Source organism: Ochlerotatus camptorhynchus, unplaced genomic scaffold, assembly GCF_037179485.1.
Source record: "Ochlerotatus camptorhynchus isolate MF236.1 unplaced genomic scaffold, CSIRO-AGI_Acam_v1.1 ptg000298l, whole genome shotgun sequence".
In the NCBI taxonomy this organism is placed as follows: Eukaryota; Metazoa; Arthropoda; class Insecta; order Diptera; family Culicidae; genus Ochlerotatus; species Ochlerotatus camptorhynchus.
The window spans coordinates 24406-44863 of NW_027040786.1; the positions used below are offsets into that span (position 1 = coordinate 24406).

At 41.3% G+C, this 20458-nt stretch overlaps 1 protein-coding gene across 2 annotated transcripts in view; it reads right to left on the reverse strand.

Moving 5' to 3' along the window:
* Positions 1-4248: 4248 nt before the first annotated feature.
* Positions 4249-20458, reverse strand: part of LOC135706948 (serine protease easter-like) — a 28744-nt gene continuing 12534 nt past the window's right edge. For both annotated transcript variants that reach the window (XM_065228637.1, XM_065228638.1), the window contains exons 4-6: positions 5322-5533; positions 4924-5261; positions 4249-4866 (exon numbers count right to left, since the gene is read on the reverse strand). In XM_065228637.1, coding sequence (XP_065084709.1) covers positions 4305-4866; positions 4924-5261; positions 5322-5533 — 1112 coding nt within the window. In that variant the 3' untranslated portion in view covers positions 4249-4304. The remainder of the gene's footprint in view (positions 4867-4923; positions 5262-5321; positions 5534-20458) is intronic.

The following is a 20458-nucleotide window of genomic DNA, read 5'->3' on the forward strand; positions in this document are numbered from 1 at the left end:
TCTCCTTTTTCAAATTTAAAACAAACCAATCCCACCAGGGTGGTCATTCTTAAAACAGGCCTGATAGGACTACGAACTGTAATTAATAATAATTGAAATTTCAAAGTAACTAAAGTTGAAAAGACGCGTCTGTGTCACTTGATAAGTAATACATGTAAACCACACAAATTCAAGAAATATAGATCATTTAAAGTAAAAAAAAAGCCTCTGCTCATTACTGCTTCGGACGACGTGGCTATTGGTCCTGCAGCAAGCAGCGGATTAAGGTGGATCATGGCGTGACCACCTATCACAATGAGGAAATGAGGAACTTGGAAAAGTTATACATGCAAAACACCTCCTCCCCTTTAGGATAAAGTATAATAGTCAAAAATGCATGACATACATCAATTTTTCGTGGTTCTACGTCATACTGCGGTCGTGAATAGGACACAAACCTTTATTTTTTTTCGAGTACGGTGTGCATTGCTTTTGTGCACAGAGTGATTTGAAAAAGAAAAGTGGTATTTAGTTATTGTGTGGTTGGATTCGCTGGAGGAGGAATTGTTTAAAAATGACTAGAGAAAATTAAGCATCGGGCATGCGGGAATGATTTGGTGAGTACGTTCCAGTTGAAGATTGTTCTTATACATTTCTCGATTGCATTTTCGAGGGGACGTGTCTGCTTTTGTGGGTGGTCGGTTTGGTGTGGCTGGTGCAAACGACTATCTGTTCGTTCATCGTTTGCAAGTGTATCCCGCCGTTATCTAGTGTATCCACTCCTTCTTTCAATCTGTTGTAGAACTGTACTATTTTCGGCTTGCTTAAATTTTTCTTCAATTTGTCCTAAATTAAAAAAAAAATACAGTTGAATCATAATTTAGATGTTTAGTTTTATTATTGATATTTCGTTAACTATTGCAATTTGATATGATACCAATTACTGCTCAAAACAGTTGTTGTTTTTGATATTGTTGTGATAAGTAAGTTTCACAACAGCGATTTTGCAATATGCTGTGTTAGTATTTACTTTATTCAAGTAAATACTTATACAAAAAATTGCAAAATAGCTTTATTCAAGTAAATACTTAATCTAATCTAATCTAATCTAACACCAACACAGCCAGTTCTTGAAAGCATCCTGGAAAATGATGGGGATACCTCCATCATTTTTCTTGTCTATTTGATATATTTTTCATATCGAAGATGCGTCACACATATCAAAACGGCCAGGCCTACTGTGCAGCATTTAAGGAGCAAGATTATTCAGAAAACATCGGGCCTGTTTAAATCAAAGATGACGATGCTTCAGAATCCAATAAATGGATGAAACGTGGACATCTCGTACCGTACGTTCCGATTTTGGTAATTATATGATTGGTTGGTCGTTGGAAGCATCAAAGCTAGAAAGGTTAAGTGCCAGGTAGTTGTAGAAAACATACACACCACACACACACACACACACACACACACACACACACACACACACACACACACACACACAGCATGTAATTTGTGGGGAAATAAATCTGTAATTCAGTAGCTTTTTCCATTCAATCACACTATATCCGAGTCCTGATTAGCCCGGTAAATCACTCCAGCCGACCTTGAGGCTAAGAATTGCCCTCCAGATCGAGCTAACCATCAAAAGAGGTCGTTGAATGACCCACCCTCATTGTTAGGCCGTTGCTTAGCCAAGCCCGCCGAGGTGTTTGTCCTGGTAGCCCCTTAGGTACCCCACCCTAGCAGCAACATGATCATCATAAACACAAGTGTTAATAAGTAGGAACGAACTCACCAAATGAATCCATGAGCAATGTCAACAAAATGAAATTGCATGATGCTACTGGTACTTTCATGGTTCACCTTTCTTGCTTGAATCAGGATGATATCCACACCTGGTACTATTCAACAGAATTAACATGTTACCTCTCTTTGAATACATCCTGATTCCTGGTGATTCCTTTTCTTCAGGGAAAATTTCCTGTAGTCCTGTATCTGTTATCTTTTTGTAATTTTCACATTTTGATCACTAAAAGAGTCCCCAGGATCACCCCGTGTGGTTCGCTTCTCCGTGACGTCGTCGCAAACGAAAGAACGTCGGGGGTTCACTGGAGGAGTTTGTTTTCGGAGCTGCTGCCCTCTGAAGCTCTGAAAAAACTTCATGACACGGGTGTTGTTCAGAGTAACGGAAAGACAGCCCCATACTTGAATAACTTTGGAAATCACTATCAGATTGTGTTGTTTTTACTGTTTTAAAAATATGCCGAAATCGTTTCTCCGAAAAATCACAGCAAAGAAAAAGCACGTCAAACTTGTTCAAAGCTTTATTCAAGTAAATACTTCTACAAAAAATTGCAAAATAACTGGGCGAGAGAAAGGAAGGGGTCAAAATCTGAACATCCAGATAGTGTCAAAAAGCACAGTGAAGGATAAATTTATTCATACAAACAGGCCGCCATTACCGAGCATGGAAAGTTGGATTGAAGCACTGATGCTAATTCGACAGCTGCTCTTGGTGGCTTACGATTATGCTTGGTTAATGTCACCCATCAAAACGTTATTTAGATATAGTATTCTAGGTCCTGACGACGTAATGTGTGATTCACAAATTTTACGCGTCAATTCTTAATCAATTGAATTACATTTTAATTACTTTTGCGGACTGATAAGAGTGCTTTTGAGGACATTTTTTGTGTGTAATCTTGCCGCTTTCATGTTGCAAGCATGTGATGTCAATTGCTCAAAATCTGACCCAACTAGCATCAACACCAATTAAGTTCAGTGGTTATCGAGATATGTGGACCTTTCAATAAGACCATTACTGGCCAATATTTGTAAAATCATGAAGTTTGATATGTCGCATGATGGGTTTTGGTTCTTGTTGAGAATTGGCCACTTTCCCAGGGGCACCAGAACATTCCCGGGATGCCCAATGTGATCGTGGACCCTCGGTATAGCTGTCATTGGTCCAATTACATCATTTGAGAGAAAAAACATGATGTTCATCGTGTGTATACTTATTACAGAACAGTAAAGCCGAATGCCGACCAAAAGTGACCCCAACGTGAACCGGAATAACTCCAGAACCATGTATTGATCCAAATATTTTCAGATGGATTCAAAAATTTCAATAGATTCCCGACAAAATGCAATTTGTTGTGAAGAAAAAGATTGACAAATTATGATTTGCAAATTATGAGCAAATTGAATTTTGAAATCTATGCAAATTTAGACGTTAGGCACTCAAAGGTTAAGAACTATGTAGCTCAGTTGATTATAAGATAGTCAATAATCTCTGCATGTGAATTGTTACAAATTATATACTATATATATTGAATTATGTTATAGGCTACCGTCGCACTTGCAACTAAGTTCACTGGAAAGTGTATTCAGTTACTTGTTCGCTATACGGGAAAGTGGGGCAAGATGGCCACAGTAACTATGTTGAGCAGAATAATTATTCCCACAATTTTAGAGAATCTTATGCTTGAAGAACAATTATACAAAATTGTTAAACTTTAAAAAAGTTTCAAAAGAAATGGTAAGCCATATGGGACAACAACAATAATAGGCATAAATTCTCTTCTTGTAAAAAATTAGATAACTTTTGAATAATTTCAACTGGTATAGTTAAAGTTTTTTCAAAGTCCCCCAATAGTAGACAATCGTTAAATAAATTTCACGAGATTTTACTTGGAATCATGTTGTATTCTTATAATTTTTTAAGCTATTTTCATGAAATAGTCTAAACTGTATTTTATGTAACAATTTCATTATATTGATGTGTGTGTGGAAAGAGTTTTAGGCCTTATACTCCTTATAGTTTGATGGTGTTCGTCTTGCTCCATTCAAGATCAGTTTTTCAAAGCTTTACATTACTTTTTTTTTACATATAATGTAAGAAATCCTTAGTTACAATGTATATACCATTTATTATGCGCGCACTTACCTTTCCATGGTTATGATGTAAATCGAATGACTTTGTAGCTCACATACAAATTCTTCAGCTAACATTTGGTTGTCCAAACTAGTTTCAATCACATTCACATAATGCCGGTCGGCAAAATAGTGATCAATTATCTGAGTTCCAAGATAATAGTATCCATTCTCACTGTAATTTCTATCAATTACAGGAACTAGTTTCCCAAATACCTCAGCAAGGAACAGAATAATGAACAAAACCACCAACATCACGATTGAATATGACTGAATCGAAGTCAACAGGATTACTCTAGGTATACTCACACCGAAATTGAATAAACAGAATTGATTGATTATCATTTCACTCTCCATTTATTGACTCAAACACCGTGGGCAAATAATTACTCTCGAATATTGTCCAGTACCCATTGCACAAAGAACGAAACCCGGGTGCTAACACCCGGAGTTCCTGCCACCCCGCAGCCTGGTCCAGCTGAAATGATTCCATATTGAACGTATCGGAAGTTCAACTCTGGCACCTGCACCTTCATCGGTCCACCAGAATCACCTCGACAGTGAAGGGTGCCATTGCCAAATCCAGCACAGATCGAACGGGAACTTATGCTACACTCTATCGATGGAATACGCGTTTGGAGTAAAACGGGACTATTTTCCAACCGTTCCGTTAGTCCCCACCCTGTAATCCAGAACAAAGCCGGATCGAAGCTGTTTAGGGAATTGGAAAGTGGCAAACAAATTGGCATCACGTCGTTGATATCGAACTCAATGGAGCGATTCATACGAAGCAGACCGATGTCGTTTCCGTTTCGAACCACTCGCGTAAAATTTGGATGGGATACGTAGTCTTCGACACCGTATATCTTATACGGAGGTGCACAATCCATGAATTCATCACAATCCGGATTGGTCCGAGTGTCGTACTCTCCCAACCGCACGTACAACCTAAAAATGAAAAGTTTGGATGGTGAACATTTTCTAAATTGCAGTTAATTTTCATACAATCTTTCAATTTGACCGTCAATGCAATGAGCCGCCGTCAGGACATAGCGACTGTTGATAACAGTACCTCCACATTCAGGACCCTCTCGACCGGTCGATGAACGATATATCAACATTGCCATCCAAGGATACTGATACATTGGAGCCTGCTCGCCAAATGCAATCTTATCATCGAGACTGGTTCTGCCACATCTGTTGGAGTTGAGCAATCGCGCGTTGGGATGATTGGTCATATCGTTGGTCACACTTAGCGTTGTTGATGTAGCTGGAGAAGTTGAATCAGGTTGTGTCCTTAGCTGAAGAGCTACCTCGTCACAGCAAACATAGTAGGTGGATGTCTGAAATGAAACCATGGTGACTGAAAACGTGTAAATATTCAAATGATTTCAGGTCGTTACCATTGTAGACCCCGGTGAACAAACGCTGCTGCGAAGATAGTTGGCTTGAGTGGGAGTAATGGCTTGTTTTGCGGCAGATGCATCTAGAAGAATTTTTACTATTGGAGCACAATCGCTCAGAGCTACACATCGTCCAGCGGTACTGTTAGGGGTGGTGCAGACAGGAGCGTCCTCTCCAAGGCGAGATACGATTTTGAACGTTTTTTCTGGACCTGTAGTGGAGAGCGGAATTTATTTGTTGATGAGTTCTAATAAATTTCCAAACAAAAAAACCTTCAGATGATATGGGGGATGCGGGACATTTTGACGAAGGACGTTTCGTCGAAGGACGTTTCGCTGAAGGTCATTTCGCCAAATGGGTAATTTCGCCGATGGTCACTTCGCTGAATGCGTCATTTCGCCGAAAAGCCAGCCATTTTCTAGGGGTTTGAACTTTTCTCAAAACTTAGTAAATTTTGAAATTAGTCTCGATAAAAAGATTAAGAAGGTTCGATTTTTTCAAGCTATTCTAATATATTGCTTCCTCCCTTCCTTTAGGAATTTTTCTAATTAATAAATATGTTTGATTTATAGGAATGATTCCTTTTTTAAAATATGTCCAATTCTTTCAAGTTGTGGGCGAAATGAAAATAAAATATAGGAATGATCCATAATTTTTCATGTTTTGGAAATATTTTTTTAAAATTTCGATCGATAAACCTTCGAAAATTGCTCCATTTCTGCATAGCTTCTCAGATTTACTGTCCTGCCCGTGCGATTTTTTAGTCAGAGGAGCGGAGCAACGGGCAAGAGTCTAGAATAAGCTCCTAAAATAAACTTCTGGAATACGTTTCTAAAAGCTTTTGATGACTCTAAAAGAAGCATGCAGAGGAAGCTTCGTAAGAAGATTATTATAGAAGTTTCTATATGAAAAAGTATGTGAACTTTGCAGCCTCCCGTAATATGGTAGTCCAAATTACCTTTTCTCCCGCACGGATTTCAACAAATCCACCTGGAGATCACCTGACCAACACACAGAAAACCAAATCGATCACGTTCTAATCGAAATTCTTCTCCGACATTATCAACGTCCGCACGTACCACAGTGCGAACATAGATTCCGACCACTACTTTTTTTTCTGTGTTAGATATATTCATCACTGCGACCATTACTTTGATCTGTTGTGAAATTGCTTTATCAGTTATATCGTATCACTATTTTGTGAAGCAACCGATATAGACTGACCAAAAGCATTTTCCCAGCCAGGTATTACATTTCGAATGAAATGTTCTACTTGACTGGGACCTGCATTCCAAATATCAAAGGGGATCTGTCAGCCCCTAATCCAGAAAAATACGCCATTTATTGAAGATTGCTGCACAAAAGCATAGCAGGTGTTCAGGGACCACTACTTAGTTGCAGTATTCATGCGTTCAAAACTCTCGACGGTACATAACGCCGCAACCCAACATTGAGCAATTGCGGGACGTCGGTGTTGCCCAGTACTACGTGCAACAGCTGCACTACCCACGTAAGAGCAGCTTGGCGCAGCTACTCTTGAAGATGGCTGGCGTGACATCCGTTCCACCATAGGTAGTACTGCTGCAGCGAGGCTGTTGGATTGCTGCAACTACCGCGCGATCACACTACTGAGCGCCACATACACGAGTACAGATTTTCGGATAAACTGATGTGATTGGTCAAGGCGACGATGGATCGAGTGATGTGCGTTGTTCGAGTATCGGGGACACTCTGGGACTCGAAGGGGGTGGACTTTCGTGTCTGCTAATCAACATCGCGTTAGAAGGTGTGATCAGAAGAGCTGAGATGGACACGAGTGGCACTTCTTGACATCGACATCATGGCACGGAACTTTGATACGATGGCGGAAACGAACATCAGACTGAAGGGTGAAACTAGGCGGATTGGACTTGCCATCAACGCATCGTAGACAAAATACATGAGAGGAAGAGGTTCTAGGGAAGACAATGCTAGCTTCCCACCCCGAGTTCAGATTGACGGTGACGAAATCGAGGTGATCGCCGAAAATGATACCAGCAGATAAATTCAAGGACGCAGGGAATCGTGCCTTCTTTGGACTCTGGAGGACGCTCGGATCGAATAAAATTCGCCGCCGCACGAAGAGGACTATCAACAAGATGCTGATTAGACCGGTGGTCCTCTACGGCCACGAGACCTGGACTATGCCAGACTACGAGGCTGGCGAAGTGTGGTCATAGATCGAGTAGAGTGGAGACGACTTCTTCGGACAACAGAGGACAACAAGGCCTTAGCCTGATTGGGTCGTGGGTGGTGTCATAAATATGGACCCAGATGGCCATGGGGTCACCCTCCTGAAGATCTGGATCAGCTCTGCAGTTTTTTGAAAAACATTAGAAACTGTAATGATAGAATGAGTTTTGGGTCGTGCGATAAACGTGGTTCCGGATGGCCATGGGTCCGTCCTCCGGAAGATGCGAAACATCCGTTAAGTGGTCTATCCATGAAACTGGTCCTAGAGCTCCGCGTTTTTTCGAAAACACTTGGATCTGTGATATAAGAAAGAATTTGGGGTCGTGACATAAACATGGACCCGGATGGCCATGAGACCAGCATTCTAAATATTCGGATCATCCGTAAAAGTGGTTCATCCATGAAACTGATCCTATAGCACCATGGAACATGGAACTGTGGTATAAGAAATAATTTGGGATTGTGACATAAGCATGGACCCGGATAGCCATGAGACCAGCATCCTGAGTAAAGTGGTTCATCCATGAAACTGATCCTAGAGTCCACGGTTATTTTCTAAAACACTTGAACTATTAAATAAGATAGAATTTAGGGTCCTGACATAAAAATGACCCGGATGGCCAAAGGACCATTCTACGAAATATCCGGAACATCCGCGAATGATCAATCCATGATACTTATCCTTGAGTTCCGCGGTTTTTTAAACACTTGGATCTGCGATATAAAAAACTACAAGGGACAGTCCTATGGGGTTGTACGCAATGGCGACGTACGACTGCGTGGTCTTATATAATAAATCTTATTTGTTAATTGCAGCAGGAGCTTGTGTTTTGTGTAGGAATAGGAATTTGAGCGGGGTTCTCTCTGTTTATACTTTTTAGTATGACGCGCTTGACATAGATGACCCACAGAAACGCACGAAGAGCTACTGGTTCCGATCAATAGCGGTGCGGCTTCTTCCTCCTTCTATGGATGCTTATGTGGGCTGCAGCTCGCTGCTTGCAGGCAGCTTTTCGTTGTGTACTGGAGAACAATGTTCAACGCCACGTGCCGAAAGCACTGCTGCTGCTGCTGATGCCGACGGTCGGACATCACTACACACGATAATTGGAACTGAATTCGATCAGCGATTAAGGTCAGCCTTGACCGCTAGCTGCTTGCGGGGAGTCTTTCGTTGTGTACCGGAGAACACCACCACTCACCACGCGGTGATTGAATAAACACCGTTTGGTAAGACCGGATGCAATTCAACTTTGAAATCTGTGTTAGGGAAACCGCTTTTCGCAGGAAATTGGTGATAATTTTAATTATCATAGCAACAGTTGCACATTCGTGCAATTTTCAATAGTAACATTTTTAAAAATGATAAAGTCTTAAGTTTATCAGATGCGTAGGAATATTTCTGATCGATTGGTGATAAAATTATTGAAATTGGTCCATAGGTAACTGAGTTATTAACGTTCAAAAATCATTCATAATTTTGTTACATGTTCCATTTTCGGTTTTCACAAAGTGTACCCCCATATAGAAATCACAGACGTAGTCCTACGTCAAAAGAATGTTGGGTCGTGACGTTAACATGGACCCGGATGGCCATGAGACCGCCTTCTGAAAGTGAGGTTATTAAACTTCTCAACGATTGGTTCGATTTATTCAACTCCTCGTCTACTGTAAGATATGGAGAGCGGATGCAAGCGTTTGATCATTCCAACAAAAACCATATGATGGTACGTCCAAAGCTGTCCGAAGCATGACAGTATGCATGACACCAAATAATAAAAAAAAACATGCCTTCATTCCAAAAAGGAATACCGATTAATAACGCGTCAATGAGCGGCGCCGGTGGTGTAGTGGTAAGCGTGATTATATCTCACCCCAGCAGACCTGGGTTTAATCCCAGTCGGCGCCGCCGGGATGTTCTGAGGCATAACATCTCTGGTCCACGCCTTGCAGCACAAGCTTGTGTTTTGTGTAGGAATAAAAAAATTATACTCTTTAGTATGGACGCGCTTGACATAGATGGCCCACTGCAACTCACGAAGAGCTACTGATTCCGATCAATAGCGGTGCGGCTTCTTCCTCCTTCTATGGATGCTCATGTGGGCTGCAGCTCGCTGTTTGCAGGCAACCTTTCGTTGTGCACTGGAGAACACCACCCCTCACCACGCGGTGAGTGAATAGACACCGTTTGGTGAGACCGGATGGAATTCAACTTTGAAATCTGTGTTAGGGAGATCGCTTTTCGCAAGCAATAGGTGATAATTTTAACTATCATAGCAACAGTTACACCAACAATCAATACGAAATTATCGAGGTTTCGAGGGGTGAATCGATTAGCTTGGGACCGAAGATAGTACCAGAGCTGAGCCAAAAAGTTGAGCTCGTTTCTTCGGGACCTTCTGGTCTTAGAGTTACGTCTATGGTTACACATTCCAGCAATTTTCAATAGTGACATTTTGAACAGATTCGTAGAATCAAATTCCTATCGATTGGCGTATTAAGAATTAAAATCCATCATCTCTGGATCAAAACCAGACCACTTACATGCCGCGACCGACTTTGGTTTTTGAAATCACACCCCCAATAGTATGTTAGATTTAAACGTATCTTGATAGAGCTGGAATTAGGCGTAATAGCTTTTGTAAACAATGATTTCTCTCGATGACTTTTAGGCAAGCCATGGCCACACAAACCAACATTACCGTCGGGTAGGGGAAGTCTTACCTTACCTGATGGTGATGTTGCTTTGCGTACACACTTCGAAAAATTGATGTAAATTTAGGTGTTCTGAGACTGACGTATACGAGCGTCAATTTAGACAGAAAATTGAGTCATAATAAACCCGAAATTCAGCTCAATCAAACGTACTTTCGAATTTTTCAGTCTCGGAGCACTTAATTTTACATGACATGTTTGTTTACGTCTCATTCTTTATGCCAAAGATGGATTCCGTCAAGTGTAAGATTAGGTATTTTTAAGTGTGTAGGTGAGCTTTGACTTTCAAGACTGGTTGTTACGCCCTAATTCCAGCTCTATCTTGATATGGAAACTGACATCCAATTGATGACCTTGACAAATGTCAAAAAACAAACTCTTTCAAAAATTTATGGTGGTCCTGAAAAGGACCGTTTTGTCGTGATGGTAGAGTAATGCTGAGCATTAGGGTCTTAAACACAGATGAGACTGGTGAGCTGTATGTTGTTTGGAATGAGGGTGACGCGCTTGACATAGATGGCCCACAGTGACTCACGAAGAGCTACTGATTCCGATTAATAGCGGTGCGGCTTCTTCCTCCTTCTATGGATGCTCATGTGGGCTGTAGCTTACTGCTTGCAGGCAGCCTTTCGTTGTGGAGAACAATGCGCCGAAAGCACTGCTGCTGCTGATGCCGACGACCGGACACCACCACACACGGTGATTGAAACTGAATCCAATCCGCGGTTGAGGCTTGCGGGGAGTCTTTCGTTGTGTACTGGAAGGACACCACCACTCACCACGCGGTGATTGAATAAGACTGGTTGGTTGTTGGTTGGTGAGACTGGATGAAATTCAACTTTGAAATCTGTGTTAGGGAAATCGCTTTTCGCCCAATGATAAAATTTCAAAGAATGTTTTATGTATCCCACATAAATTTTTGCAATGTGATCAACAAATAATATTTATGTGTCGGACACATACTTAATATGTGTACACATAAATGCCATGTGTAACCACACATACTATTCATTTCGGTATTATATTGTTTTGTTATGTACTGTTTATTGTAACTACAGTATACTCTCCGCAACTAGATATCGAGTTATAGAACCATAGTAAAAAATAATGGTCCCTTCAATATTGAATTACAGAGAGTTCACTGTATATCTGTTTATTTTCCATTACATATTCTCAATATATACACTTAAATAGTTCTTGATTTCTTCCCATTTAGGCCGTTCCGAATCCACACAACAAGTTAACGATTGGAGTAATGTAGAAGAAGGGACAGAGGAACTTGTAGATCTCCTGCTGACGGCCAACTTGCTGAACGAAATTGATGTAGGGACATCAGAGCATGTTGATGAAACCAGTTGAATTCGAACTTGATGATAACTTAATGATGACTGCATTCGTAGAAGATGCTATAGAATATTTAGCAAGATACATCATTAGAAAACTGTATATGAGAAATCAGGTCACTGATGATTCGACGGAATTTACTTGGGTGGACCAATTATCGGAGGGTGATCTTACAAAACCCAGCCAAGAGTTCAAAACGCTCTACTTATGTGCTTGGAAAACTGCTTCATTTTCGGACATGGTGATAAACTTAACTGATATGGAGGCGAACCAGCCCAATGCTGAAAGCCTCCCTAATAAAGTTAAATAATAATAATAATAACTTAACTGATACGAGAACGCGATAGAGAAATATGTGGAAGTATCTCATGCGACAGACCTGCCAGTCAGGGTTAAACAACTTTTTTTTCAGGATTCGTTTGTATAACAATAAAGCCAGTCTTAAAAGAAGAGAAGAAAACTAATCTAAGCAATAACATGATTGATGGATTTTTTTCAATTGAAATAGAAAACATATAAACTTTCTTTGCGCAAGTTTTACTCTGTTTTATTCAGAAACCTAAACAATTCGTAGAACGAAGTATCACACTATTTGTACTGAAAGGTTGGTACATGTTCCTGTCAGGTCCTGTTGCCAAAAAAGTTGAACCGGTAGATGTTGAAAAAATCACAGCCGATGTCGTTGCAGGGTAGGAAATTGCGACTAGATATTTTTGCTACGGTGCAGAATGTTACCTACTTACATCAATCATCGCCTCAACGCTTTTTAGTGTGGTTACGATTCAATTTAAGTGATGCGAATCGATAATTTTCATTGCAGAAGTTTAAAAATTGTGAATTTCCAACGTTGAAGAAAACTGTTTGTTTATTTCAGCGATTCTGATGACGTCACACACAAAAATGACAGTAGCGGAGTAGCTAGCCTGGTATATGTAAGCCGTGAAGTCGTCTATATGACGTCAGTGTCAGAGGGCCATGAAATGCAACTAGCACGGACTGCTCTTGCCTTGTCTTGTTCGACAGAAATTCCGATGGAAGTTCTCTTCTAGATTTACTATTTTCCAGGTCAACATGATTTTCTTTAGGTACAGCTCATCACAGAGCTCAGCAGAACTGAAAAAATTGGCTGTTACGACTTCCCTGCCACTATCCTTCAAACCCTCAATAAGATCAAGCACAACCCTTTTTGATTGTTTCTCTTCCCTCATTTTCTTTATCGTTGGTTGTGGCGAATCGAAAGTGTGGGCTTTTGTTCGAACAGAGACAGGTGGTTTATTAATTTTTGACACAAGGTGTGGTCCTGTAATGATATGTTTATTGTTAAGCATACCAAATGAATTTAGATTCAATATTTTTCCTACCTCCGAAATTCATCTGCATATTGCAGGCATATGAGTTATGCGCATCAGCCACATCTTCAACCCATATTTTGAAGGTTTCGATGGCATGTAAACTTTAAAACTACACTTCCGTTGAAATGGTACCGGTTGCTCATCAATTGTCACGGTTTTTGAAGGTTAATAGGAGGGAATACAGTTTACTCTTAGTTCCTCGTAGTTTATCTCCAGTCAATGTAATTTTTGATGCTCTTGTATTGGGATCTTCAAACCGTTAATGTTACAATTGTTACTCTGCTTTTTTCACTTCCCTTAGTGCAAACGTGGAAGGGAGCGCTCCCAGGGTTTTGTTTATGGCCGAAACAATGGCCTTATCCAGGGGACTCATGGCTCCCCAGAATGGCTGACACAATGGATGGTACCAGCCCTTGTTCTGGCGACGTGTAGCTCCCAGAGTGGCAGAAACCATGGCCGGTCCTAGCCGTCGTTCTGCCACTAAAATGGCGTACTAGGAGAGATGTGGTGTACCTTAACGCTCGAGAAAATCTCTCATCTGCCGTGGCCTCCAATGGAACACCCTCAGGGACGATTCCTGGCTCAGGGATGTATTTTCCGGAGGACAACAATGTCCACGTGGTATTTGACCGTCGAATTATGAGCTGAGTAGTCCGAGTTCTAGCTAGACGGACGGAAAAATGCCACACATGGCCTGTTCAAGTTGTGATTAGTCTCACGTCACCGAATTTAGGGTACATTTCAAAGGCCATCCATAATATCGATAAAAGGTTACCTTTTTCCAATTTGCACTCCGTTAATTCCTTGTATTGGAGATGGACAATGGTCCCTTTCTCCGGCACAGCACCCCTAGGTAGGTAATACTAACTTTTAGGATATATTTTTATTAACAAATTAACACTTTTACCTCTACTAACACGTACTAACACTAACTTTTCAAACACTCGACTTTTTATACCACTAGTTAATAACTAATCTAAAATAGAAAACAATATTAATTTACAAAGAGAACCACACACTTTTTACACAACGGACAACCTCGATTGTAATAACGCGCCGCGCACTTCTAACTTCCTTGAAGTCTTGAGCCAGAAAGATCGATTCAGTCCGACCGAAGTACCTAGAAATATATAGAATTGTAGGGAGCCTACAATTTTTCTGTTCATTTTTTGACAAGCCCCCTACTGTTCAACCCGAGAATTATGATTCTCCTCTAGTTTGGAATTACAGTGTAAGACATACTGCACGGTAAGAAAAAAGTACCCAAAACTTTTCCAAGTTTTCGCTACCTACATTTCGAAGTGAGAACTACTAGAAGGAGGAAAGTTTCCAAATTTTTCAAGTAAAACAGACGCTTTTTGGGGTAAATCGGTCCATAAAGAAAAACTAATAATTTTCCGTGGAAACTATTTGTTATTATTTCGGTATGGATCGGAGATGTTTTCATGGCAAATTATGCATAACAAGTTTGCACCCACAGGGAGAGGTAACCTCCTGCGCAGCTGCATTTTTCAGAAAATGGTAAATATGTGCTATTTTCACTAAGATGAAAGTGGAAATTAAATTAATTTACTTAGGAAAGGTTGTATCATGCTGGTGGTAATATAGAATTGGTTGTATAGGACGCCAATATTCAATAAATGTTCATTTTGGCCTTTTAAAGAAAACATATTGATACTCCCATTTTTCGACGGAAAACGCACCGGAACTAGATTTACTCAACACGCACCATGCTATAAAATGGTGCTAGATGGTCTTCAAAGTGATAACAAGATGACAAATCATCTTTATTTTGAGTAATTGAGCAATTCTCGCGTAACTTTTCAAAAGAACCTATCTAACAATTGCGTCAATTTGAGAAAACCGAAGTTAAAGTTCGAAAGATTGTTTTAAAATGGAACAATTTGGATCAAACTTTCAACCGTGATTAATCAATAATAACTACACAGCAAAAAAAGTTGTTGAATATTACATCGAAACTGCTGCAACCAGGTCAATCCATCGGTTGTGTAATTTCACATTGTACGATGTACATCGATTTTGCGAACAAAATTACATCCATTGATGTAATATTATATCTGCGTTTTGCTATTACATCATTATTTCATACATCAGCTTGAATTACATTGATCGATATTACATTTTTTTTTGCTGTGTATGAAAAGTCAATAATAGATGTTTTTTCATAATTTTAGTTCAGGATTCATGCTTTATCGAGAAAAAATCACTTAGGAATTTTTACTAATCATGGACAAGTTACATTGGACGTTTTGTCACAGCGATTGTTACATAGGACTTTTTGATTTTTGCACGTTGATATTAAATAAATGGTGCAGCCTCGGATGAACCTACAGAAGCTAAAAGTTGGACCAGCAGAAGAAAACTTCCAAGTATTTATTTACTGGTAGTGTGGTTCTATTTTACACCGGATATTCTGTGGAACTGCTGTTTTTCATAAGGTTTTTCATGTGAAGAATGATGCATTATGTACCTATTATAGTTAAAAGTAAAATGGTAAACCTCCGAGTGTGTTTTCCATTCAATTCTATGATTAAAAAACGAAAAAAGAACAGTGTTGTACTTTAATTAACTTTATTTTCAATACCGATGATACAGATGACACTTGCCACGTAATTACCACCCATAGCTACACGACTGTCTTAAATGAATGTGCATAGGATTAATCAATGACTATCTGCCGGATCCAAATCGACGTCGAAGTTTTCACTCACCGTGTTTTTGGTTTTCTTCCACGTCCAGGAGGAGCCAAGGTCTTAAGGAATGCTTCATAATACCATTTCTGAGCGACAAATGGCAGCATGTTTCAGCTGAATGTCTCCCAATCTTCCAGTCTTCGATGAAAATAGTTGGATAAAACGAAAATTTTCTTCAATAACATCGTTTTTGAACTTCACCAAGCCAGGTGAATCAGAGGAACAGCAGAACACTCTACACAGCAAAAAAATAATTTTGATATCACGTCAAAGTGGATGCACTACAATCATGTCGAAAATATGGTGTAATATTACTTGCTAAAAAGGACAAAATTATCATTAATACAATGCATGAACTGACATTACGCTGCTTTTACTGCATTTGTTTATTTATGTGGTCATAAAAATTACATGAAATTTTCGACATGATTGTAGTGCATCCACTTTGATGTGATATCAAAATTATTTTTTTGCTGTGTAGCATCTTTAAATCTGAATGGTTCATTCGATGTGGTGAACTTTGGAATCGTGTATCTGGTATCCAGAGCCAACAAATCTAAAAAATCCTTCTGCTCCATATCTTTCACGACAATTGGAGGAGACCGTCGAATGGAAGCAATAAACAAACTCCAGTCATGAGGGGTTTCGATGTTAGTCTGCGTCCTTTTCTTGGCCCGTTCTATTGTCGAGTGAATCGTATCACATTCCATGTGGCTATGGCCCGTAGCCATAAACTTATGGCATGTCAAAAATTTGTAAAGTTGAAGTTTGTTTTGATAGTAACACTGCTCATTCGCAGCCGGTTTCTGATTGTTTTAGTCTATTCAAAGTCACTTCACTGAAGTTATTCGTGTACCTCTGTAAACTCTAGTTTTGTGAATTTACGTGGAAAGTGGAAATCAGTTGATTCGTGTTGACTTTATTTAGTTTTACCGTATATTTGGTGTTGTGAAATTGCCAGTCATCCATAGAATTTTCTGTTTTTTGTGCTAGTGGTGTTGCAAAAACCACCTTTCGATCGTTCGTCTAACATTCGACGCGCCACCTACATCTGGATTTAGTAATCTGCTTATTGGGCATTTTACGCGTATAGGGCATAAATTCCGTTCAACGAAATGACCAGTACAAGTGCGTGCGACCGCTGTGCCAAAACAGTGAAACCGGACGAAGACCACATCGAATGTATGGGGTTCTGCGACCAAGTGTATCATGTGAGATGCATTAACTTGAACTTGCCGTTCGTCAGGATTCTTCGCGAGAAAATCAATTTGTTCTGGATGTGTGATGAATGTAGCAAGTTGATGAAGTACGCCCGATTCAGAAACACTGTTTCATCCCTCGGTAACGTAATTTCGACGGTGATAGGTAGTCAGCTGACCGGCTTCTCCGAGCTGAAAACTGAAATGGCCAAAAACAACAATCAGGTCGCTCAACTCACTCACATAGTTAATGCTGCTACCCCAGGTACATCTGCTAGACCGAATCATGATCGCCCCTCAAACCGCCGTCGAGGTGATACGGAAACACCGACTAAACCGACTACTGGAACAAGAGTCATTGGAACTAGCGATACGCTCGCTGTCAATGCTCCATCAAGCCTGTTTTGGGTTTACCTTTCCCGGTTTCACCCCAGTGTTAAGAGAGATGTGGTTGAGAAACTTGTTCGTGATGGTCTGCGAACGACTGAACCAATTAAAGTGAAAAAAGGCACCGACCCACTATCGATGAACTTCATCTCCTACAAGGTCGGCATTCCAATGAAACTAAAAGAGAACGCTTTGAACCCTGAAACTTGGCCACAGGGGATTGTATACAGAGAATTCGAGGATACTCAGGCGAAAAACAATGTGTGGCTACCTCCTGATATCCCAGCACTCCCTGCTGTTCCAGAGACTATTCCGGGTGGCTCTCCAACGGGCACACCGTTTGGGACACCAGCACCTCTCGATATGCCAGCCCCTTTAGGTACACCCAGTATAACAGTCACCCCTTAATCCCCTCATCTGACGAAAAAACAATGCCCCCGAGACGCACCGTAGAAAGTCTGATGGAAGCCTCCGATCGCCCCAACACAGTCCCGCCTACCGCCGCCTTCGTTCAACATAGTCGTCTCGGCCCTGTAGTTGGTGGTGGAAAGGGGGTCTTCCACCATGCTTGCATAGGCAAGTACCTCTGTGATTTAAGTTTATCGTTGCGTGATGAGTTCTCCCATACTCAGGTTATTCTGACCCCGGTCCAAAGCGAATTTTCGGTGATGCCCTCTGAAAATCTATTGAGGCAAATTACTTCTCAACCAGGACGCAACGTAGAAAGCATTTTGGGAGTCCCCAGTTCCTCTAAATCAGTCGCGCCTATTGCAGCCAGCGTTCATCCAAGTCGTCCTGGCCCTGAGTTTAGATGTGGATTGAGGGTCTCCCAGCCTGCTATATTAGGCAAGTACACACTTACTAGCGAACTTTCACTGCCTGATGATGATCATAATTCCAGTGCCTTCAACTCACCTCAAACATCTGCCAGTCGGCAACATGGAGCCACCACAGTCAACTGCACTCCGGGACGCATTCTTGCCGTCCGCCCTGAGGAAGCCCCTATTCCACTCATCGCAGTCGAGCCCCTCCTGCCAGCAACCAGCAGTCGTCCCGGCCCTGCGTTTGAGATGGGAGAAGGGATCTTCCACATTCCTGTTATTGGCAACGGCCCTACTCGAACATCCTTCCTCCGTCAAGTGACATTTACCAGCTCCCAAATGCAACTACACGCTGAACTTTCCGTTGTTCCCGAACAGCGGAGGTCGGATATAACGATTTACTATCAGAACGTTGGTGGTATGAACGGCCTCGTGGAAGATTATCATCTGGCCGTCATGGATCACTGCTACGACATTTTAGTTTTGACCGAAACATGGCTCAATTATCGAACCATTTCAAACTATATCTTTGGTGCTGGCTACGAAATATTTCGCTGCGATCGAAACACGAATAATAGTAGGAAAACTACTGGGGGAGGCGTCCTTATCGCAGTTAATTCCAAGCTGAAAGCAGAAGTTATCGAGGACGATTCCTGGAACAGGGTTGAACAAATGTGGGTGGCTATTCAACTTGGTCGTCAATTGCTTCTCTGTGCAGTGTACATTCCTCCAGATCGAACCCGTGACTTGGAGCTTATTGACGCACATTGTCGATCCGTCTTGGCCGCTTCAGACAAAGCAGGACCTTCCGACGAAGTTATTGTTCTTGGCGATTTTAACCTACCGGACATTGCATGGACTCCAACCCATAGTGGTTTCTTTTGTCCTGATCACGAGCGTTCATCTTTCCACGTAGGAACCATCCAGCTCCTGGACAGTTATAGTACCGCAATTCTGTCACAAATCAATGGCCTGTTGAATGAAAACAACAGCACCCTGGATCTCTGCTTTGTGAGTGCTCGTGATACAGCTCCTTTCCTCTCCACGGCACCCGAACCTTTAGTCAAGGTAGTGCATCATCACCCGCTTTAGTTATCGTGATTGAAAATAATATTGTCCATGATTTCACCAGCACTCCAAACGCTGTGTCATATGACTTACGTAGAGCTGACCATTGCAGTATCGTCCATGTGCTGTCTAATCTAGATTGGGAGCATATTCTGGATCCTGTAGACGTCAACATTGCTGCACAAACCTTTTCTCACGTCTTGGCATATGTCATTGACAGACACGTTTCCAAAAAGATCATCCATATCGACTCTCGCGTCCCGTGGATGACGAAAGATCTTCGCTCGTTGAAAAGAACTAAGAAGGCTGCTCTCAGAAGATTTACTAAACTCCGCACACTGCCACTGAAATGCTACTATGTCAGACTCAACCACGAGTATAAGCGGTTAAGTCGTCTCTGTTTTCAACGCTATCAAAGGAGGATTCAACGGCGGCTAAAATCACACCCGAAATCCTTCTGGAACTTCGTAAATGAGCAACGCAGGGAAGTCGGCTTACCCTCTTCCATGATTTTTAATGGTGAAACTGCTGGAAATCAACAAGACATTTGCAACCTGTTCTCAGCCAAATTTGCTAGTGTGTTTGAAGCCGAGCAACTCTCCGCTAATATCATTACTTCCGCGGCCAGTAATGTTTCTTTGATCAACCAAACGCTCAGCATGGTCGAAGCCACTACAGATACGATTTCTAGAGCAGCATCTAAACTTAAGACTTCAACTAAGGCTGGACCCGATGGTGTTCCGTCGATTATTCTTAAAAAGAACATCACTTGTCTTTTAGATCCACTGCGCCGCATATTCCAGCTCTCTCTTTCCAGCGGCATCTTTCCGTCTTGCTGGAAGACTGCGGATATGTTTCCTGTTCATAAAAAGGGAAGCAAACGCGATGTAAACAACTACCGGGGAATCACGTCGCTGAGTGCAATATCAAAACTTTTTGAATTGGTTGTCATAGAGTCCCTAAATGCGCATTGCAGGCAATATCTAAGTACAGATCAACACGGATTCATAACTGGGCGTTCCACAACTACGAACCTGCTGTGCCTAACGTCTTACATCACAGACAGTTTGATTGCTCGGACTCAAACGGACGTTATCTACACAGATCTTACAGCAGCCTTCGATAAGCTGAACCACGAAATTGCGATCGCTAAGCTTGATAGGCTAGGGATCGGTGGAAATCTTTTGAGATGGTTTCGTTCATACCTCACGGAGCGCCAATTGACAGTAACTTTGGGTACTTGTCGCTCAGCTAGCTTCTGCGCAAAGTCCGGTATACCTCAGGGCAGCCATCTGGGACCATTG